This window comes from Cetorhinus maximus, chromosome 22 (genome assembly GCF_964194155.1).
Source record: "Cetorhinus maximus chromosome 22, sCetMax3.hap1.1, whole genome shotgun sequence".
NCBI classification, from domain to species: Eukaryota; Metazoa; Chordata; class Chondrichthyes; order Lamniformes; family Cetorhinidae; genus Cetorhinus; species Cetorhinus maximus.
In genome coordinates this window covers 63,553,113-63,576,900 of record NC_135900.1, presented here as the reverse complement: position 1 = coordinate 63,576,900, position 23,788 = coordinate 63,553,113, and the positions used below count along the sequence as shown (strand labels likewise).

Genomic DNA, 23,788 nt, shown 5'->3' with positions numbered 1-23,788 from the left:
GACATGGTGTCTCCATCTCAGTGGATTGGAATGTGGAAGGTACAATGATGCAAAATGCCATCTTTGTCTGCAAGCTCAAGTCACCTTTAGTCTGTTGTAAAATGTTCAATTTGGGTTTCTAGCTAGTGCATTAAAAACCATTATTTGATATAAAGCATATTTTTGTAATAGTAGCTTTGTTTTATAATACTGTCAGTTGTGCAATGGATCCTGAACTTCAAATCCTGTTTCTAAGCCGTGCACATCCCTAATACAAAATTAGCCTTAAATTTCAGGAAGTAGGCAGCATTGGTCATTCCCAGTTTATTAGTCAAAAATCTGTCAAGATTCAGGGTAATTTTGTTTCATCTGAACTACCTGCTGGATTGGCCAAGGCCCATCACCAACTTTGGCATAAAACCTGAAATAAACTCAGGTCCAAGTGGTGACTGGACAATTAAAAGACAAACACTCCATGCCTAAAAATATACTTAATTGCCTCTCTCAACTTGACTTTCATCCTCTGTAACTTTAGCCATTGCTTAGGTTTTTTTTTCTGTTACTTTCTGCCTTTTCTTACTCTCCGGTTTCCCTCAGGTTGCACCATTTCTAGGTGAGAGGTCGGACCTGCTTCAGGCTCTGTGTAAATGCCATGAGAGAGAGAATAGGTATTGCTCTCTTGATTTTCCCTGTTTTTCTGGAAGAAAGTTTCTAGCTTTCACCTCATGACTCCTTAACACCTGGGGGTGTCTTTAACCCCAATTTCACTGAGTATTGCAACTCTCCATGTTGTTGAACCAAATCAATCTGCAATAGCTTCAACTCTATGAAGAGCAGGACACATACACATTCTTTTTTTTCAGAACGGCCTTCATAAATAAACACGTGGGCCTCGATCCTAAAAGTGAGCACTCAAGATCCCAAAAGCATTCCCTCATCTTCCGCCCCTCTGTGAAAATATGGAATGGTGACAGACTGAGGCTAAAGCTGACAGTTAATAAAACAATAAAGTGAGAAGAATTAGACATTGCATTTCATTATTTCTCTAAGACACACTGTTGCGTAGCATGATGATTTCAGGCTAAAGGACACAGAAAGAGAGTCTCTAATTTCCTGAGGCTGCTTGGGTTCATCAGTAACAAGGCCACCGTCTTCCTTTGTAAAAGGCACTTCCTTGCTTTCTAACCAGTGAAACACAAGTTGCTGAGGTTGTGCTAGGATCCTCCGGTAGCATCCAGGAATGTTCAGTTGTAATGCAGGGATTCTAAACTTGCACGCCTTCAGTCCGTCCCTAGCCAAAGCTTCCTGATACCATAACGTTAGCTTGTTGCACGGATACTGGATATTATTACCAGGCATCGGAAGAACAACCTTTAATTAAAAAAGAGCAATGATTACAGTACAACTTAACCAAGTGGCATTAAAGGATGAATACTTACTAAAATTAGCAGAAACAGGAAGCAGATTAATTATCATTGAATAGAATGAAGAGAAAACATTAAAAAGCGGTATTAGAATTTATAATCCAACAAAAAAGAGAGTGCTATTGTATTCCTTGTGTTTAATTGTAAGAGTATTTCTACATTAGTCCTAAAGACCCAAAGTGCTTCACAATGCATTAATTTTGAAGTCTAGTTACTATTTCATAAGCAAATTCAGCAGCCAATTGGAGAGCAATAAGCACGGAGATTAATGACCAGTTAATCAGTTTTATTGGTATTGGCTGAGGGGTAACTGTTGACCAGGACAACTGGAGAATTCCCCCGATCTTCTTTGAATAATGCTAGGATCTTATACAATCACCTGAGGAGGCTTACCTGGTTTGAATCTCAGAATTGAACTGAAGGGTCAGCGTAGATTAATGTGTTCAAATTCCGAAATGTGGCTTAAACTCACAACTTCTGACTGAAGAGGAGAGTGAGAGCAAGAGAGCGAGCGAGTGGGTGTGTCATCACTGGGTAAAGGTTTATACCAAAAACGTTTTTGGCATCCAAGAAGAACGATAGCAAAAAAGGTGGCCTTGACTACAAGTGCTATAGTTATAAAAATCCTAAATAATGTGCTTCATATATTTTTTTAGTTTCCAGTTACTAATAACACACCAACTTCTGCTCCAATAGAGAGTAAAGTTGAACATCAGTCTTATTCTATATAAACCAGAAAATGAACATCTGCAAGTACACTTGTGCCTAATGTGATGATCAAAGGATGAGGAGTAAGGAAGAAGCCTTACTTGGCTAATGGAATAAACGTTTGACTCCAGATCTTCAGTCGTCACAACGTGGACCTGCTGGGTGGAAATAATTAAAATGCAGCTTAATTTAATAGGTAAATCTCAGGGAAAATTCATCAGTAAAAATGGCAATTTTTTTCTAAACACAGTTCAACGATGTGAAGTCTCTTTTATCATTCCTTACTGCCGATCGATTAAATATTACTTGGGAATAGTTTAGGGGAAAAATACAAAATTAAATTGAGTTATAATTAACTAAAGTCAATTCCATTGTAAACTGTTGCATTCTTCAACTTAATTCACAGCGATTTATGTAACTTGCTTTCAATGGTTCTGCAGCTTGTGGGCCTGGACTCAAGTGGTGCATTCCACCAAAAGGATTTGTGATCCTGAGATTGATACTTCTTCCCACAGCTAAATTGGAACAAATGTTTTACAAAGTACAAATTCACCTTGCAGCTTGAATGGCACTCAGGGGATCCTGGGGTTTATTTCCTGCATTGCACAGTGAAAAACTTCTTTTTAATTCTTCATGGGATTAGGGTGTCGCTGGCAAGGCCAATATTTGTTGCCCATCCCTAATTGCCCTTGAACAGCATGGCTTGCTAGTCCATTTCAGAGGGCAGCTAAGAGTCAACCGCATTGCTGCGGGTCTGGAGTCACATGTACGCCAGACCAGGTAAGGGTGGCAGGTTTCCTTCCTGAAAGGGGATAAGCGAACCAGATGGGTTTTTACAACAATCAATGATAGTTTAATTGTCACCATTACTGAGACTAGCTTTCAATTCCAGATTAATTAATTGCATTTAAATTCCACCAGCTGCCGAGGTGGGATTTGAACCTGTATCCCCAGAGCATGAGGCTGGGCCTCTGGATTACTGGTCCAGTAATATTATCACTACACCACTATCTGCTGCTCTAATGTGTCGCTGATAATTTTAGAATAACAGGATCAGCTTCAGTTATCAGTGCCACAGTAATTTTTCACTACAAGTCAAATTCTAAAAATATGCAAGGATCACTCTAAGCAGGTTCAAGAACAATTTAAATCCATCAAAACAAGTGTACAGGATAAAACCATCAAGCCATGACACAAGGATTAATTTAAGAAGAGTACAGACTTGCATTTATAAAGTGCTTTTCATGGTCTCAGGATGTCCTAAAGCCCTTTACAATCAATTAAGTACTTTTGAAGTTGTAGTCACTGTTGTAATGTAGGAAACGTGGCAGCTAACTGGTGGACAGCAAGAATATATAAAATAAAAGCAAGAGTAGGCATTAGAGGCTCTCGACCCTGCTCTGCCATTCAGTAAGGTCATGGCTGATCTTCTACCACAACTCTACGATCCTGACCTATACCCATCCTCGATTCCTTTAGTGGCCAAGGTTCCTCAAATAGCAATGTATTAATGATTAATAATCTGAATGTTTAGTCGGTTGAGGGATTAATATTGGCCAGGACATGGGAGAAATATCCTGCCCTTGATTGAATAATGCCATGGAATCTTTTAAATTCATCTGATAGGGCAGACAGGGCCTCAAATAACTTATGAACAATTTAACTGAGCTGCATATCACCTTCCCATCAAATTCACACAGAAATGCGACAGTCGTTACTGCCGCATACTAGAATTAAATCATTGCCTGGTAACACTTGATTCACAATTGCAAACTGATGAGTTTTGAGTTCTCTTAATTGTGGTCTAGTCCCAGCCAACATTTGCCACTTGCAGTATGTACTTCACGAGCTGAAAGAAACAGTGGAACTGCTAATCAAAAATATGCATAGGGCTCTCAGTGTATCCATTATTAATACAAGCTTCCACCAATCTCACCTTACTGCTCCAGAGCAGAGGTACACGTGGGCAGAATTTCTGCTTAGACATGGCAGCAGACATTGTGGATACATTTCTACAGATCCTATTAAATTACAGGTCAGATATGAATGATTTCCCCCAATATGCATTGCTTCTGTGTACTGGCAGCACCCAAACAGAAATTCTCTCATGCAGGGCAATAAGTTAGTGGAGGATTGTGCCTGAAATTAGAGATTTTTAAAGAGATTTCCAACAGAACCATTTGAACTAGTCAAATTATTTAATCCATGGCTGGTTCAACAACAACTTTCATTAACATAGCACCATGAACGCAGTAAAATGTCCTAAGGTGCTTCTTTGGCTCAGTGTCAAGATGAAAATTGGCACTGAGCCAAAAGAGATATTAGGATAGGTGACTAAAAGCTTGGCTTAAGGTTCAAGGAGGGTGTTAAAGGAGGCAAAGGGGGTGGAGGTGGAGAGAGTTAGGGAGGGAATTCAGAGTTTAACACGTGGATGGCTGTCAATGGAAATGGATGGAAATCCGGATATATGAAACAAGTCAGAATTCAAGGGACATAGAGACCCTGGTTGGCTGTAGGGCTGAAGAAAGGTGACAGGTAGAGAGATCCCCCTCCCCGATTGAGTTGGTGGGGGGGGGGGGAAGGCTTGGGAGAGGATTGTAAAACAGATATTGGTGAACTGGAAGATAAGTGATGCAGCGAGCAGAGGTGTCGTCAACGAGCGAGACGTGATGTGGATTAGAATATGAGCAGCAAAAGTTTTGGATGAGCTGAAGTTTATGAAGGTGGAAAGCTGAGCAGGAAGCATTAGAATGGTCAGGAGGTATTAAAGACATGGATGAGGGCCTTCTACTGCTGATAAGCTGAGGCAAGGGGCAGAGACAGGTAATGTTACAAAGTAGGCGGTCTTCATAATGAGGAAGATATGGGTAACTAACTCCAGTAATACTTATCCTGGGACACAGGCAAAATGGAAAACCCAAATCATAGGAAGAAGGATATCTAGCAATCAGAGGGGGAAATTCACTTCCACATTTAACCTGTCAAAAAGAAATTTGACTTGCATCAGAAGTAATTGATATTGTCCACCTTCCACAACTTCTCAGGAAATATCAGTGATGATGCTTTCCAACCACGTTTCTGAGCCAGTGTGCAGTTTCCTTGTGTTTGTATTGAAGGGGCTGCGATCATTTTGATCTGGATGTGTTGGCTTTGATCAAGTATGGTTAAAAGCTAAAAAGTGAAATGATTTGATCATGAGGATTTAATGTAACATGACAATGTCATAACTCATCTGCTCAGGGGCCACTGGAATCCACTATGTTGGCTGAGCTTTTCTGTTCTTATGAGAGACACAGCAGGTGAATATAGATATGAAATCATTACATCAGCGACAAACTGTTCATCCTGTTCTAGCCTTTTTACATCTAGCTAGACATTGATATTCGAATGATCCAACCGTTGCAATGTGAAGCAAGCTGATCACGTTACATTTATTTCAGATCACTATATTAAATCCCGCTCGGTACACTAGCATAGAGTAGGAGAGGTCAGATTTATGGTCTAGTTTGTCTAAAATGCCAAAGAATTGTAAAAAGGGCAAAATAATTGTTTCTGCAACATGTTTGTTTTTGCTGTTAGGGAGAGGACCTGCCTTCTGTTATAAAGATTAGTGTGTTCTCTGAACTAGCATGTGGTGGCAAACATGTGATGGGAATAAATGCCGGAGAATGGTCAGCAGTGATATTCATTGAGAATAATGTTTTGAAGAGATAGTGCAAAAGAGAAAGATTAGATGTTTGCAGTTTCATAAAGCGTTGGGTGTTCCTGTGATATCTCCTGCAGTGTAGCCATGGTGCACCACAGCAAACAATAGGAAATTGTTGAAGTAAAAGCACTGTACTAATTTTAAAATAAAATCAATTTTACAACTTACCGTGTTGTTCTGATATGACAGATCCCACTCGAGATTATCACAAGCAACCAAGTCTCCCTCTACAACCTTCAAACCGTAAGTCTTCAGGCGAAAAGATACAGCTTTATTCCACACCTTACTGCAATATGAGTGGATGTAAAGAACACGCATGGAGTGTGGCAAACTAAGCCAAGCCCGGACACAACCCTCCTGATTGCCGCCATAGCGATTTAATGCACGCAGCACCAGTCGCTCTCTTATTTTGTACTCTGGCATCAGGGCAAGTGTCCCCTTGGCATCCTCTGAAGAAGAGAAAACAGAATTGATATGATGTCAACGACCTTAAAATGCCACAGTAAGTGACAGAGTGCAGTCCAGTTTGAACCTTTGGGTGAGAAACAGCTACAAATATTGGCACATCCCTGGGGTAACCCTGCGCTAACATCCAAGGAAGTATCAGCTGACTGAGGTAAACAATGCTATTATCATAGAAAATACATTTTTATTTTAATTACTACATAGCAACAAAAATAACATGCTAAAAGAAAGACATGTATTTTGCTTGCTCCCCCTGTGTTTGCTCTCCCTGTGCCACTTCCCATCTTTACAGAATCACAGATTTGTTACAATGCAGAAGGAGGCCATTTGGTCCATCATGCCTGCACCAGCTCTCCAAATGAGCAACTCACCGAGTACTATTCCCCACCTTCTTCCTTTTCAGATAACAGTCTAATTCTCTTTTGAATGACTCCATTGAACCTGCCTCCACCACACACTCAGGCACCCTAACCATAAAAAAGTTTCTCCTCATATCACTTTTGCTTCTTTTACTAATTGCTTTAAACCTGTGCCCTCTCGTGCTCTATCCTTTCACTAGTGGGAACATTTTCTCCATCTCTGTCCAGGCCCCTCATGATTTTGGATACCTCTGTCAAATCTCTTCTCAACCTTCTTTTCTCTAAGGAAAAGAATCCCAACTTCCCCAATCTAACTTCATAACTAAAGTTCCTCATCTCTGGAACCAATCTCGTGAATCTTCTCTGCAATCTCTGCAATGCTTTCAGATTCTTAGAATGAATAGAAAGATAACTTGCTTCCTAGCCTCAGAGAAATTTCACTTTGTCGTCAACCACCAGGCAAGGGCAGCAGCCAGGACTGACTGAATGATTGAATAAGCTGCTGAGTCTCTTGTTGTGTAGAAAACCTTAACCTCATTTGCATTTCTTCACAATGGGGGATAACGCCACACTATGAGCCAACATCCTACTGTTTTCTGGCATGGGGATAATACAAATTTTTGCCCAACATATATAACTCTGATGTGTACAGGGCTCTTGTGCACACGATAAGTTCCCCACATATTTAAAGGGGCACTGTTTTCATGATTTGGTGGGAATACAATTCAATACATAGGGGGTGGGAGGACTGGAAGAAACTTGGCAAACTTTATTTTGTGAGCAGCACTTCAGGAACAATGTATCATCTGCAAGAAACAAGATGACATTTTCAGATGCGATTTACTTCACTGCATTTACAAAAGGTGAGAAACCACTTCTCCAGGGATGATGCCCCTTGGTATGAATTGACCAATTATTAAAAAGGACAGCAAAATAAAATTCATTCCAGAAATCTGGCACAAAAATAGAAAATAAAATCTGGAAACACAGAGCATGTCAGTCAATGTTTGTTCAGAACACCTGCAATTAATATCTCAGGCTTTAACCCAGGGGACGGTAACATAGTGGTAATGTTATCCCAGAGGCCTGGACTAATGCTTCAGAGATAAGTTCAAATCCCACCAAGGCAACGAATTAATAAATCTGGAATAAATGCTATTTTCATTAATAATGGTCATCAAACTACTGTATTGTTGTAAAAACGCAATCCTTTGCAGGAAAGAAATCTTCCATCCTTAACCTGATCTGGCCTACACGTAACTCCAGACCCACACAGTACGGTTGATAGTTTTTTAAAGACTAATCAATACTCGCAGAGGCGTGGAGGTGATTGATCACTGCAGCTCTCATTTATTCTACTGCAGTAACAGAACTAACAAAACAACATGGATTCTGCAATCCCATAACACACTGGCTTGCAAAGTGCAGCAAGCTAAACAAGACACTCAATACATAACATATTCTGCCCCTCTTATTGGAGATGTCAGTTTAATAAAACATTTTCTGAACTAGGGAAAGAGGGTAGACTGCCTCTATTTCTGCTGAACCCAACACAAGTCTCTGACTTATAAATTCAGACGCTCAGGAGGTCTTCTCTCCCAGTGTGGGTTACAGCAGACTTCTGGTGCTTTTACAGGGTAATGTTCATCAGAGACTGACGGCAATTTAGGACTTGCAGCCGAATCCGAAGTTGTGTCTAATGCAGGTGAAGGTGAGACGACTCCAACTTCAGTCGAGCTAGTCTGAGGAGGTGAGGCTGGAGTCGGCATTCCTTGACTTGAAGATGGTTCTTCCATCAGAGGTGTATCCTTAGATAGCGTTTGACTTGGCAACAGTTGGTCAACATATCTCCGCCAGGTGAGATCATTCGCAGTTTGGACTGCAAACAAAACAGGTCCTGTCTGAGCAATCACCGTAGCAGGACCCCATTTAGATACAGTAGTATAATTACGAGCTAGGACTTCTTGTCCAGAACAGAAAATTCTTGGCTTTTATCTTTGTGCTCTTCTCTCCACTTGGTTGTGCTGTTGGCCCTGCACAACTTGTTGTGTTTTTGTTGGTCTCAGCAGATCAAGGCAAGTGTGCATTAGTATTCCATTAGCAGGAATGCTGGGGATGCTTTAGTCGTAGCATATGGCGTGCTTCAATACGTTTTTTAAGGTATTAAATGTAGAAATGTCCAGACGCTTTTGAGTGGAGGAATGTCCTCGTGCCGAATTTAAAGCATGTTTCATGGTTTGAATAAATCTCTCAGCTAATCCATTGGTGGATGGGTGGTATGGTGCTGAGGTGATGTGATGAATTCTGTTACTTCTCAAAGAATTCTCAAACTCCTGCGAGACCAACTGAGGTCCACTGTCAGTAACCCGTAACGACGGAACATTTATCTTAGCCTCTGAATTGCACTCTCAGCTGTAGTAGAGGACATCACTGAAACTTCAGGCCATTTGGAATGAGCATCCACAACCACCAGGAACATTTGAAGGAATCGACAAGGATGCATTGCCACGGGTTTCCTGGCCAATCCCATGGATGGAGGGATGCCAATTCAGGTATGTTTCTCACACTCTGACATGAAGGACAGGATCTTGCCTTGGCTTCAATGTCTTGGTCTAGGCCAGGCCACCAGGAGTAGCTTCTTGCAATCTCTTTCATGTGAACTATTCCACAGTGTCCAATTGGTCCAACGCTGGTTTCCTCAATGTTAGTGGAATAATAACTCACATGCCCCAAAGCAAACATCCTGAAGTGATTGATAACTCCATCCTCCTGGAAACGTAAGGATGAAGGTCAGGCGAGACTCGAAGTTTGGGGAAGAGTTGCCATGCCATGACTTTGGACAATGTTGGGTCCACTTGAGTGGCCTTCTTGATTTGGACTGAAGTGATGGGTTTGTTCTCCACGTGTGCAAAGTAGAAGATGTCTTTCTGAGCAGTGTCCACATGGCTAACTGGTAGCGACAGCCATGAAAGACCATCCGCATTGCCATGCAAGGTAGATTTTCGATATTTGATGTCATATGTGTGAGCACCCAACATCAATGCCCAATGCTGCATCCTGCTTGTAGCTAAGGAAGGGCTGCCTGTGTGTGGACTGAATATTGAGGTGAGTGGTCGGTGATCAGTCAGCAGTGTGAATTTCTGTCCAAACAGGTACCGGTGAAATTTCCAGATTTCGAAAATGATTCCCAGTGCTTCGTGTTCGATTTAAGCATATTGGCTCTCTGCTTTGCTTAAAGTCCATGAAGCAAATGGTATGGGCCTCTCCACACCCGAAGGCCTTATGTGTGAAACAACAGCCCCAACTCCATCAGGCAATGCATCACATGCAAGTTGCAGAGGGAAGAAGGGGTCAAAGTGCGTCAGTACCCGGGAATCTGTCAGCGCTGCTTTAGCCTTCTTGAGTGCAGGACCGCAGGTTTTGTTATGACACAGAAGCTCATGCAGGGGTTTCAGCAGAGTTGCCAGCTGAGGGATAAATCTCCCATAATAATTCAGCAGCCCTCGGAACAAGCAAAGCTGGCTGATATTCTGAGGAGCTGGAGCATCCACAACAGTCTTGACCTTGGAGGGTGTTTTGTGAAGGCCAGCAGCATCAATGATGTGCCCCAGGTATTTCACAGAGGGCTGAAAAAAACTCGCATTTGTCTTTGTGAACCTGTAGGCCATACTCCTCTAGTCTTTGTAGGGTAGCATCCAAGTTCTTGAGATGATCCTCATCAGTCCTGCCCATTACTAACTCTCAGGCAAGCCACTCAGGATTCAGTCCATGGCCCTCTGAAACAAGGCTGGAGCTGATGTTATTCCAAATGGCAAACAGCAATATCAGTACAGTCCCTTGTGTGTTGTGATGGTCAGATAATCTCCTGACTTCTCATCAATGTGCATTTGTAAGTAGGCCTGGTATAGATCTATTTTGCTGAATTTCTGTCCACCAGCCAGGCCAGCAAAAAGGTCCCCAATATGGGGGAGTGGATATTTTTCAGCATAGAACACAGGGCTACAGTAACCTTGAAATCTCCACAGATGCATATGGAGCCGTCTTTCTTGAGTACTGGAACGATGGGTGTTGCCCATTCATTATGGGAGACAGGCACCAAAACTCCTATCTTGACCAGACCACCAGGTCAGCTTTGATTTTTGGTCATATGGCATAAGGCACGGTTCTGGCTTCAGAAATTTTGGTTGAGAATCAGCTTTAATATTCAATTTTACGGTGATTTCCTTCATGATTCCCAAATCTCCTTTGAAAACAGCATCTATTTTTTATAACAGCTGTCAGACCAGTGTCTTCTTTCGCAATGCTGTGTACTTCTGCCCAGTTTAACCAGATCTTCTCAAGCCATGACCGTCCAACTAATCCTGGGTTGTTGCCTTTCACCACAAGCAGTGGTAGCTTAGCAGTCTGTCCGTTTAGTTCCACTTTAACTTCCGTGCTGCCCATCATAGGTACAGACTCCCCTGTATATGTTTGCAGAATGACTTTTTTTGTAGACATCAAGGGAAGATGTTTAAGCTTCTTCTTATACACAGCATCTGGGACCAGAGAAACTGTTGCCCCTGTATCCAGTTCCATACGTATTGGTTGGCCCTCCAGCAGCAGCGTTACCCAGTAACCCTGTGAACCACCTGTCACTGACAAGATGTGGAGGGGCCCTTCTTCTTCAGACTGGTCCACCCATTCCCGCTGTATGACTTACAGATTTTTCTTCTTGTTAGGCCTGACAGCAGATTCCTTTTTCTCTGGTTTGCCTTTCTGATTCACTGCTACTTTTTTGTTTTTACAGGCACGCTCAATGTGCCCCTTCTTACCCACTGACAGCTGGTCTCAAGGTCTCTGCACCAACATTCAGATGGATGGTGACCAGGCTTTCCGCACTGGTAACACTCTCAGCTGCTTGCTATCTTGTGTGCACGCTCAGCTGTCACGTTATGCGCTTGAGTTGATGCACTCAGCTGCTGTGTTTCTTTTGCAGCCAGCTCCATGGAGACTGCAATCTCTGTGGCTTTCTGCAAAGTAGGTTAGCCTCTGTCAGGAGGCATTTCTGGATTGCTTCAGTATGAAGGGCACAGACCAACCTGTCACAGAGGGTATCATTCAGTACTTCACAATGTTCAGTAAACTTTTTACTGCAACACACTGCGCAATTGTTTCCCCCTCTTCTTGGTTTCTTTTGTGAAACCTAAATCCTTCTGCCATGACAAGTGGCCTTGGGGAAAAATGCATCTCCAGGACTTTTACAGTGTCTCATACGATTTTGTGCCAGGTTTGTCAGGCTGCACCAAGCTTCTTAATAAGCCAAAGGTTTTAGCTCTCTTCACACTTCAGAAAGTTGCCGCCTTTATATAATTTTCAATTCCATTTGCAAGGACAAAAAACTCAAAGCATCCAGTTTAGAAGCTCCATTGTTCCACAGTTTCTAGAAATGTTCCATAGGTCTAGTAAGCGTAGTCATTTTCCGCCTTTTTACTTTCTCTTCTTCGTCAGTTACTTTTAGTTTACTGTCATTTTCTTTTTTTTTTAGTTACTACTTTAAATGCTGTTTCCGTTTTAAGACAGTGACTGTTCTTTTAAACTCAGGCTGACAGCAGCTGCCGGTTATGTCTCTGTGATTTATCCCAGTGCTTTTCAGGTTTTTGGCAAGCTCTGCAGCGATCGTGGACCTTCCCTTTCTGTAAGTTTTTAAACTTTTTAAAACTGCAGCACGTTTTTCTTTCTGTGTCTTCTTTTTGAAGACATATATATATATATTTTTGACATATATATTTGGAACTTCGGAGGCTGTCTGCAGCCGGTGGCCCTGTTGCTGTATTTTCCCAGTGCTTTCTCGGGGTCCCCACGATTGTGGGTCTCTTTTATCTGCAAATGTGGCTGCTTCACTTTTTTTCTGTAAGCTTTATTTTTCTAAACTTCTTTCCTGTTCAGAAAAGCACAGCAGTGATTTCTTCCCTTTTTTGTCGTTTTATCTTCATCTCGCAGATCCCTGTTGTCTGAATTTCAGGAGCGCTCCCGGAGAGTCTGCGTGGTTTTTTTTTTAAAAGCTAGTTATTTCCTTTTACTAGCTGTCTCACTTTGAGTGGCCTTACCACAAAGGTACATCGTCCTCATCGCCAGTTTATGTTTTAATATTGGTACAGCCGATTAGCCTTTAAAAGGTTATCAATACTCACAGAGGCGTGGGGGCGATTGAACGTTGCAGCACTCAGTTCTGTTACTGCAGTAGAATAAACAACGAAACAACATGGATTCTGCGATCCCCATAACGCACTGGTTTGCAAAGTACAGCAAGCTAAACAAAACATTAAATACATAACACACACCAATATAGTTGACTCTTAACTGCAATCTGAAACGGCCTCGCAACTCACCACCACCTACACAAAAGCAGATAAGGCTGGGCGATAAATGCCAGCCTTGCCAGCAACACTCACATCCTATGAATGAATTAAAAAAATACGAGTCCAAAATATTGACTGCCTTCTCCATTTAAAGAGTTAATTTCTGGAAATCGGAGAGACAGCACTCATACATGAACATCTGACAAATGGGAGGAAACAACATATTTTGGACAGATGCAAAACAATTTTTTCTCCTCCACTGCCTTAACAGAGACCCAGCAAGGAAGCTGAGAGACTTTGTGAATTAAAGAAGATCGTGAGCCTTTGTTGTGCATTTTGTCTAGAATAAGCTAATAGGCAATCAAGAAAAATGTCAACAATGAAAAGCAATCCAATGGTTGTTGAGTGCTTTGGGACATCATGCAGACCTGATACTGTTTCAGTGTTAGGTTCTTTCTTAACAATAACAATCCGTTATATTCGGATTGATAACCAGGGGACACAGGTTTAAAGTAACAGACAAAAGAACCAAAGAGTTGGAGGTTTTTATTTTAAATAGAGTAAGGTGATGATCTGGACTTCACAGCTTAAAATGATGGTGGAAGCAGATTCATCACGAACTTCAAAGAATTGGGTAAATATATATTTGAAAAGGAAATATTTGCAGGGCTATGGGAAAAGAGCAGGGAGTGGGTATAAATGAATAGTTCTTTCAAAGAGCTGGCACAGGCATGATGGAGCCAATGGCCCTCTTCCAAGCTGTAAGATTCTGTATAGAATATGTTTAACATCAAGTTGGTTGTTTAATAAGAACAGGTTACACATAACATTTTTTAAAAATATTCCTGATCATGGCTGCTGACACTTACCAGTCTGAATAAAATGTCTCTTGGCCTTATTAACAGGGTCATTTCCTTCTTCTGGTGTAAAGAATAAATGCATGGCCTTCACCTATATAAAATACATATATAAGACCTAAATACATATATAAAAGAGCTGACAGGAATTCCATAATCCACCACTCTCACAGTAATAACACTAGCAAATAGTCATTTGGCAGTACAGAACGTGAGTATTGCTGAAAAAAAAGGAGACTTTTTTTGTCGAAGCTTTTCATCTGGCACTCATCAGGACAATCGGCAAGAAAATGCCAATGTCAGGGAAACAGTATATGTACACTGTATGAGAGGAGAGTGCTGATTGGTTGGCAATTGGCTCTGATTGGTAGAGGCATTGCCATGGAGAATGCACCAGTTGAGAGACAAAATGTCTTTTTTTTAGCAATAATACTAGCATTTATATTGCATCATTAACATTGTAAAGAAATCCAAGGTGACCCACAGGAGTTAAGATGACATTAGCTAAAGAAAGAGAGATATTAAGGTGAACACTTGGGAAAAAAAAGAGGTGGGCTTAAAGGAGTATTTAAAGGAGGAGAGAGAGGGTGAGGTGAAGACGTTTAGCGAGAGAATTTCAGAGCCTGGGCAGCTGAAGGCACAGCTACCCACAGTGGAACAATGAAAAATCGAAGATGTGCAAGAGGCAAATTGGAGGGGCGCAGAGATCTCGAAGAGTTTTAGGGCTCCAAACGGTTGCAGAGGCCATGGAGGGATTTGAAAACAAGGATGAGAAATTTAAAATTGGAGATGTTGTTGGGTCAGGCACCAGTGTAGCTCCATGACCACAGGAGTGAAGAGAACTCATTACAAGTTTTAATATGAGCAGCAGAGTTTAGGCAAATAATCATTTGATTTTTCTGGTGTTTAAGTTTCTAAAAGGGTGGTGACTAGCATGGACAAACTGCCTCAAAAGGCACACTTAGCCCTTAATTTATGCCTTGTTGTGGTAGCCAGCTAACACTCAGCAGCCACCATTAATGTGAGTGAACCAATTACTAGCAGCCTTCTCCTAAATTGATTTTACTGCTATTTAATTAGCAACATGTACACAGAAACTTTATATTTATGAAAGCTCCTGGTAATTCTGCAACTGACTTGTTATTTCCACCTCCCCACCCAGAGTTCCTTACTGAACCACAAGAGGTCACCGGCAGAGAATAAAAATCTGAATCTAAACCCTGTGCAGTAAGTTGATACAGAGAAGACAGGAAAAGCTTATCAGGAAAAACAAGGAGTGTTGCTTCTTTGGAAAAAAAAAATCAAGAAAGAAACAAATTTTACAGTAAGACTGAATTGTCTACATTGTAAATTTTAAACCGAGGCCGCATCCAACCTCTCGAGTAGATATTAAAGGTCCCACAGCTCTACTTGAAGAGCAGGGGAGTTTTCCCCAGGGTCCTGGCTGAAAATGTATATCTCAACCAACAACGCGAAAATAAAATGTTCCTTACGTATCTCATTCCTGTTTGTGGAACCTTCTGTACAAACTGATTGCTGCATTTGCCTACGTTAGCACGGTAACTAAAGAAACTCATTGTTTGTGAAGCTCTGTGGGGTGTCTTTGGCTCACAAAAGGTCAAGTATAAATCCAAGTTCTTTCTTTCATTAAGATCCATGCCAACCAACAACTTCTTAATCCACCAGTCAGTGTGTTACAAGGAAATAGCACCATTTTTGACTGGTACAGGAAGTTGACAGCATTAACCAAACATTGCCTCCACTGAGATGCCACTGGTATTTATTCTTCTACCCAAAAGCAAAATAATGCAGATGCTGAAAGTCTGAAGCAAAAACAGAAAAAAGCTGGATATACTCAGCAGATTAGGCAACATCTGTGGAGAGAAAGGGTTAATGTGACCTGTTATCAGAACTGAGGAGAGTTAGAAACCTACCATATTTCTAACTTTCCTCAGTTCGGATGAAAGGTGAACCCTGTTACTCTGTACAGATGCTGTCTGACCTGCTCAGTATATCCAGCATTTTATGTTTTTATTTCTGCTACTTATTCTACTGCCTGATGAAAGTAGAGTATTTTAAAAATAACACACACAATGATTTTTAGTGATAGAACAAACATTTAAAATGAAAGGATTTCTTAGAAATAGTTTAGTCTAAGCAAAACAAAGCCCCAGATTTGAATGCTGGTTTGCTATCCTTGCCAAAGCTATAAATCACGAGTGTTCAAGATTAAAATGTGTTAGCAGTGGACACTACCCAAGCAAATAATGTATTGTTTTTTTTAAAGACAGTATTTACAGCACAGAAGCAGACCCTTCAATCCATCTGGTTCATACTGATGTTTACAGTCCACAGGACCTCTTCCCACACCTCTGTCAAATCCTGTCAGCATAAACCTCTAATACTTTCTCTCGCATGGGATTATCTAGTTAATTTTTAAATGCATCATTTCAATTACATCTTACCTGATAAAAGTTTTGGCAATAGAACAACTATGTTGTGATGTTCCACATTCAATTCCGCATAGTCTCTAATAAGATATGGAACGATCACATGGCACCATTCACCACCCAGAAACATTCAGAGAGATTAAACATTAACTCCAAGGCTAGCTACACATTTATGTTGCCCATGATAAAGCATTAAAAATCTCAGCTGTTATCAGAAACACTTCAGTATGTAGCTGGCAATATAAGAAGGAACTAAGTCCCAATAAATGCACACACAGCATTGTTAGCTCCCGACCTGTATATGTGTGAAGGTCATGAAATGCTTAATGCGCAAAGGGGCCTTACCAACATTTCCTTGAGGAGAGCTAAACCAATTTGATCTGCCTGAACATTCTGTCCTATGCCAAATCGCTGAGGTCCGTAGTAGTTCACAAATCCTTTTTCCTGTAGTTGAAAGAATCACATTACTTATTTGAGCAGGAAGGCACTGCAGTCTTTAAAAACAGAGCTGTCGACACTGATGTGACAATATCAGGAGAAAAATCACAAAAATTCTACCAGTAATAACTTGCTGTAAAATAAAAAATAAAGATGTTGTTGAGTGTCTCACATAAGAACTTAACTCAAGAGGGTTAGAAACTGCAGCATAATCACTGCTGGTTTATAATGTGACAGTCACAAGAAACCGCAGATTCATAAAGATATTGTTGTTAGATCAGGAATTACAGTAACTCTACTGCTTTATCATCTTATAGTTGGAGGATTTTTCAGCCCATCTATAGACCAGTTCATTCTTAGAGGCACTGCACAACACATCGATAGGTATGACAGGCTCATCGTTATTCCTGTAACACAAGCCGACTCAAGATGAGGGTGGAGTTAGGTGGCACCACTCATAATAGGGGAGAGGCTTGTAGAAGTAAAAACAAAATAACAATAATGTCAATAGGTGAATGTTAATTTGCTGCCAAATGTTGGGATGTGTGCAGCAGGATCATTGTGATGACTCTTTATCTCCTCCTCTGAAAGCAATCACTTGGTCAGACTTCATGATGCAACCATATTGTTTAAAACTCGGTGCCTTTAATGGGACTTTACCTTGACTTTCTCAATTGCTTCAAACACTCTATCAGTAAGACTCATGTCAGGATCATCTTCCTGGTGCTTGCTGATGTTTCTTATCATGATACTGAAATGGTTGCCTTTTAGCTGGCCAACGCGCAGGTGCTGAGTTGTAGGGCGCAGGTTATAGACTTTCAAACCTTTGCTCTGGATTGACAGTTGCTTTGCTTTTAACCTTGAGGGGAAACAAATGGTTATGTGTGACAGCAGCTGATCAGGTAATATACAAACATTTCATTTTATTCTTAGCACAAGCTGCTGATCTAAACTAAAATGTTTTAAGTATCACAAGTTAGATCAGTGACTTTTGGTATGGTCATCCTCATTCTTTGATTGAAGCTGTCAACAATCAAAAACAGTGTAAGGCTCTTAGTACCGTGGGGAGATGACAGCATGGAAACAGAGACTGGATGCCTTTATCAACTGTGTTTGCTAATAGCCTCACGACAGCCAGGTTACCAGGACCAGATGGCTTCCATCCCAGGGGTTTAAGGAAAGGGGGTGAGAGCACAGCAGATACCTTGTAATCTTCCTGGCATTCTGGTGATTCAAACATCATTTCTTTAGATTAGAAAATTGCATATTCTACTATTCAAGAAAGATGAAAGAGAGAACTTAGGAAGTTATAGACCAGTTAGCCTAACATCTGTTGGCAGGAAATTACTGCAGCCTGTAATTAAGGATAGGTTGAATCAATTTAATTTTAAGACTTGCCTTAAGGGTCAATGCCAAAGATGCATTGTAGATAGAAAATGGATCTTTTTATGCAACTTTTATATTATTCCATGAGATAGTAATGGGTTTTAAGTTCATCCAGTTCTTGACTCACCAAACCATGGTATGCGACACAGCGGTTTTTAATGGAGGCAACAGTCTCGCCTGCTGGCTGGACAGCAGGTGCGAGAACCCCGCGGCACCTCGTTCAAGGAGGGCCTGCTGAATTAAGTGCCATTTAGACACTTGACAAGCCAGCAGCTGGCCTTCCCCGGGTTCCAGGGGCAGAACTGCTGGCCAATGAGAGGCTGGCTGCTCTTCTGTACTCAGCAATGGTCATCAGGGAGGCATATCTGTTGCCGGTACGATACCCACGTGAGGCCTTGAATTGGGGAGGAACCCAGGCACAGGTGAGTGATGGCAGGAGGGGGGGAATGAGGGAGGTCAGCAGTGGGGACAGGGTGCTCACCATGCAGGGAACAAAACAAACAAACTCTGGCATGTTTGCTTCTGGGCTCCCAGGTGGTGTGGGGGTGGTCCCTTACTCAAAGGCACTCAATGCCTGTTCAAAGGACAGGAAGGGTAGGGGTCCATGTGTACACCAACAAACCCCTCCCCACCCTGCAACTCACCAGAGCCTCAGTGACCCCGACCCCACTTACCTTCTTTCAAGGGCAGCATTCATGCTGCGGCTGTGGGGCTGGGTGCAGTCCCAGCAATGGCCGCTGCTCCCAGTGGCGCTGCTGGGACTGCTGACCCTCACAGTGGCCAGTAGTTCTTAGAGGTGGTGGGAGGGTCAGGGGGGAGGGTCTCATCCTTTAGAAGATGGGAGCTCCAATCGCAGTTCATCAGCTAAGATAAAGGCAAAATACTGCAGATTCTAGAAATCTGAAACAAAAACAGAAAACGCTGGGAAAATTCAGCAGGTGTGGCAACATCTGTGGAGAGAGAAACAGAGATCATGTTTCGAGTCTGTATGATGCTTCTTCATATGGACTCTTTTGTTGCAGTTCAGCAGCTGCCTGACTGCCACAGAAGCCAGTCGGGGCTCTCCAAAATAGCCGCGGTGGGGCTATCCCCTGTTATCCAGCCCGCCGTCGGGGTCCCCGCTACCCTGACAAAATTCACCCCAAGGATGGCATGTGTGATGTTTGACAAAACGAGCTCTCTCCCTCACTCCTCTGTAAACTTTCTTCTGCTGCTTGAATGCTGCCCCACACCCCTCAAATTAACCCTACCATACTGGCATGTCCACTGACATAGCCCCATCAAATCAAACCAAGCCTGGACAACTAATAGATACCAATGCCTTCGAAACACAAATACAGAATTTTTAGAAGTTTCTGTGATAGTGGAAACTATATTCAAACAGCTACTGAACAAGGGCAACATGCACCACACCTCGGTCATGAGCTACTGAACAGCTACTGAACAAGGGCAACATGCACCACTCGGTCACGAGCTCCCAAGACGCAATAAGGTAAACACAGTCCCTGTAGTCTTCATCTTTATTTAGATTTAAATGCAAAGTCTAATCCCTGAAGCATAAAGCAAGTAACCGCAGATACAGTTCAACATGTACAGTTATTGTTGATAGTACTGATCTTTACCATGTTTCCTGGGAATCTGCTTCTCGGGATGATAGGGATAAGGAAGATATTGTGATGTTTTTCAGCACAGCTTAACTGTGGAGGTGAGGTGAGGAGGACATATGCAGCAGGCCAGCCAAGAAAAAAGGATTAAAATAGCTCAGTTTCAAACCAGCAGAAAGAAGCACATGTAAAATGGTGCCAGCTACACTTCCAGACCAGAACTGCTAGTGAGAAAACAGCAACATACTGTGCCATGCTTTTATCACAAGTCTTTATTCCAATTTAAAGGTTTTCAAGGCCAAAAAAAAAGGACAATAAACGTGACATTGTCATAAAAACCCAATGGGGCCTTTTAGGGAAGGGACAACAACAACATCAACAACAACTTTCCTTTTACATAGCAGCTTGTCCCAAGGCACTTTATAGGAGGGGAACCAGATAAAAACTGATTCTGAGCCAATCAATTAAGACAGCTGACCAAACGTTTGGTTGAAGATGTAGATTTTAAACAGCTCTTAAAGGAAGAGGGGAGAGAGAGAGAGTTGGAGGGGCAGAGAGGCAAGTAGCTTTGTGATGGGAATTTCAGAGCTTAGGGCCTAGTCACTAAATGTACGGCTGCCAATGGTGAGGCAAAAGAAGTGGGGGATGTGCAAGAGGCCAGAGTTGGCGGAATGCAGATTTCTCAGGAGGTTGTAGGGGGATACAGGGATAGAGAGAGGTGAAGGAATGGAGAGGTTTGACCACAAGGATGAGAATTTCAAAATGAAGGCATTAGTGGGCCAGGAGCTTATGCAGGGCATTGAGCACAGGGGTAATGGGTGAACTGGGTTTGGTCCAAGTTAGGACACAGGCAGCAGAGTGTTGGATGAGCTTATGAAGGGTGCAAGATGGCACACTGACCAGGAAACATATCATCTTTACCTGGTCTGGCCTATATATGACTCCAGTTCCATATCAGCATTGGTGATACTCAACTGCCCTCCGCAGTGGGCCAGTTATTTGTATTATCACTTTCCCATAACAATTAGGAATGGACAGTAAATGCCAACTTTGCCATTGACACTGACATTCTGAAAATGAATTAAGAAAACAATACAATTCTGAACTTACCTGTCGATTGTCACATTCTTCACCACCATAGTCTGGGCAGTAATGGCCTTCTTGTCTTTGATGCCTGCGTAGCTGAAATCCGATGGCACTACACCAAGTTCTGAGGCCAGGCAAGCGACTGCCTCTAGGGTTTCGATGTTCACTTTACACAGGGTAAATGCTTCAAGGATGTACAAGATATTTAAATCTTCTTTTTCATTTTTGTTAAAGCCCAATCACATCAGGTATAACTATAAATTCTATTTAACCATCCCACTATTTTCTCTTGGATAATTATTTATCTAGAAAATAATAATTCAGGTGAATTAATACTTTCATCATTCCAACCAGGCTGTGAGCTAGGCTTGGGAGATGCCAGACCCCTACAGTTTGTGACAAACTTGCACAGCTTCTGCTGTCAATGTCTGGCCTTTGATCAAATAGCCTCCATCTCAGTTACAGTCACCCACAAACTTTATCCATATTCCAACAGTGACAACACTGCAAATATACTTCATTGACTGTAAAGAGCCTTGGGACATACTGCAGTTGTAAAAGACGCTGTATTAATGCAAGGCTTTCTTTCATTACATTGTATTTACAGCACAGAAAGGGGCCATTTGGCCTAACAGGTCCATGCCGCCATTTGAACTCCAGGCAAGCTTTCTGCCACCCTTCTTCATCTGACCCCATCGACGTATAGTTCTTTTCCTTTCTTCTTTCCTTAACTGTCTTATAGAGGGGGCTGTCTTACGAGGCACCTGGTGAGTTGCTATTTAATTGAATACAGCCCCTCCATTATTTCCTTCTAAATGTCTATAGCGCTGCCATTTACATCTCTACAATTGTTTCATTTGGGGCCCTTATAGCACTTCTTCTGACATTCACCCCTTCAATCTCAATTCAATTTCAATTCATACACTAGATATCTGATGTTCCTATATACTTAAGAAAATAAATCTTCCTTTTTTTTTCCCTCCCCTTTCTCTCGAAGATTTCATAAATTATTTCAAATAATTCTTACAAACTTATTAAATATCACACGAAAATAAAGATCAACATTATACATTCTTCAAAAGCACAAAATAACTTCAATACCCGTATAAGTTGCTGGCCTTGCCTGGCAATCGTTGGCATGTCGTTTCCTGCCCGGTGTAATCTTGTCTCTAAACCTCACAGTAATCTCTGCACCTCGGTGACCGCTGCCATCTTGCTCCGAAAAACTTTTCGTTTCCACCAGTTTCCCAAAGTATTTGCTGATAAAATGGTGGACAGCTTTCCGGTGTTCCTTATTTCCATCAGGCTGAAATATGAACTTAGAGCTTCTATCTTTTGAATCCAAGAAACAGAAAAAACCATCAGCTTCTTCCTCAGACACTAACTGGCAGAGCTCCGAATACTGAGGGTCAAGTCTGACCCGAATTTCAGCACTGCTGGTAACTGTCTTTAGGAAGGGAAATTTCTGGCGTACAGCCAAGTGAATGGCAGCTCGTTGGCTTTTCTCTTGAAAAGTTCCAAGTAAAAGTGTGGTCTCTCCTTCCGTCCCCTCCGCTTCTGCAGGCTTCCGTTCTTTAGCTGAAAACGCAAATCTTTCCAGCATTTCTGTTACGGAGCTACCCAAAAGCAAATCCAAGGTACCTCCCTGTGTTTCTGATGCTTGCACTAAAGGAGAGTTAGCTGCAGATTCCGACAAATTGCTACCAGCAGTCTGGTTAATTTTGCCGTGCTCAACTTTGGCATCCTCTGATTTGTCAAAGTTTGGCAATTCAGAATCCAGTATTTTCTCTTGTTTCTTCAGTCTCTTGTTGCGTGATAGATGGGACTTTTCTTGCTCGCATTCAATGTTCCAAGGATCCTGGTTGCAATCAGCTCCGACGTCACTGACTAGCTGTCCGTGCATATTGATCTCAGTTACCACAAAGTCACTGGCAAAATTCTTAATTGTGCCACAGAAGCCAGTGTGATCACTGGCCCAGCACAAGGGTAAACCATCCATACTGCTATCTGTGATTTCCTTCTTGTCAAGGATTTGCTGAGAACTGTAAAGTCAAACAAAATCAATCACAGGTTTATACAGTGAAATATCATCAAAAGAGGAAGATAGCCAAAAATGATGCAAGAATGGTTGAAAGCACAAGAGATAAAAGGTACACAAAATACTCTGAATGTATTATACACTTGTTCCCCAAAGTTTTGCGCATCAAACTCGGTTCCTGTAAGCATTGTAAAATGGTCATGATAAGTGTGGGCAGGCTCAGTGGGCCAGCTGGTCTTCTCCTGTCTGTCACCTTTGTATGTTCGTGTTATAATATTGATTGTCATTTGTTCTATAGAGAGCTAGAATGGACTTGACGGGCCCAACGGCCACCTTTTGTGCCGTAATGACTATGACATTTCAGATATCAGCGTATCCTCTGACTCACAATAAGCAAAGGTAGGGAAAATCTGCCAATATTCAGTAACAATACAGTACTGCCTGCAGCAAAGACAATTAAAATTAGTTGAAAGATGGATTTTTACAATCTCTGGTGCAATTGGGGACACTTTTACTTAAAAAGTCCTCAAAGCCATGACAATAGTTAGTCTTGGTAGCATGTTTCCCTCTGAGTCAGAAGGAATCTCTACCCTAGAGGTTTAAAACATATACTCAAAACAACCCATGATGTATATATTCAATTTATTCACCGCTCCTGTCAATTTGATGTTAAACAACCCACATGGCCTTTGACCACTTCTTTCGATGGATTCAGAAGGGGGATTTTGAAAGTGAATTTTAGAGACGATAAATCCAAAACATGATTAAAGTCAGACACAGAAAATGCTGGAAAAACTCAGCAGGTCTGACAACATCTGTGGAGAGAAAGACAGAGTTAACGTTTCGAGCTTCTTCAGAGCATTTTCCAGCATTTTCTGTTTTTGTTTCCGATTCCCAGTATTTTGCTTTTGTATTATATGATTAAAGTCAAAATCACTTCCTTCATGAAA

At 41.8% G+C, this 23,788-nt stretch overlaps 1 protein-coding gene across 2 annotated transcripts; it reads right to left on the bottom strand.

Moving 5' to 3' along the window:
- Positions 1–269: 269 nt before the first annotated feature.
- pus7l (pseudouridine synthase 7 like) lies at positions 270–22,799 on the bottom strand. Of its 2 annotated transcripts, none has more exons than XM_078568430.1 (8): positions 21,902–22,799; positions 20,825–20,984; positions 17,385–17,583; positions 16,632–16,730; positions 13,849–13,930; positions 5,986–6,266; positions 2,213–2,269; positions 270–1,350 (listed from the first exon to the last, which is right to left on the bottom strand). In XM_078568430.1, exons 1-8 carry the CDS (start codon positions 22,797–22,799, stop codon positions 1,000–1,002), a joined length of 2,127 nt encoding a protein of 708 aa, XP_078424556.1. In that variant the 3' UTR covers positions 270–999. The 2 variants fall into 2 exon arrangements, with proteins under 2 accessions (XP_078424556.1, XP_078424557.1); XM_078568431.1 differs by having other exon boundaries at positions 2,213–2,266.
- Between the last annotated feature and the right edge of the window lie 989 nt (positions 22,800–23,788).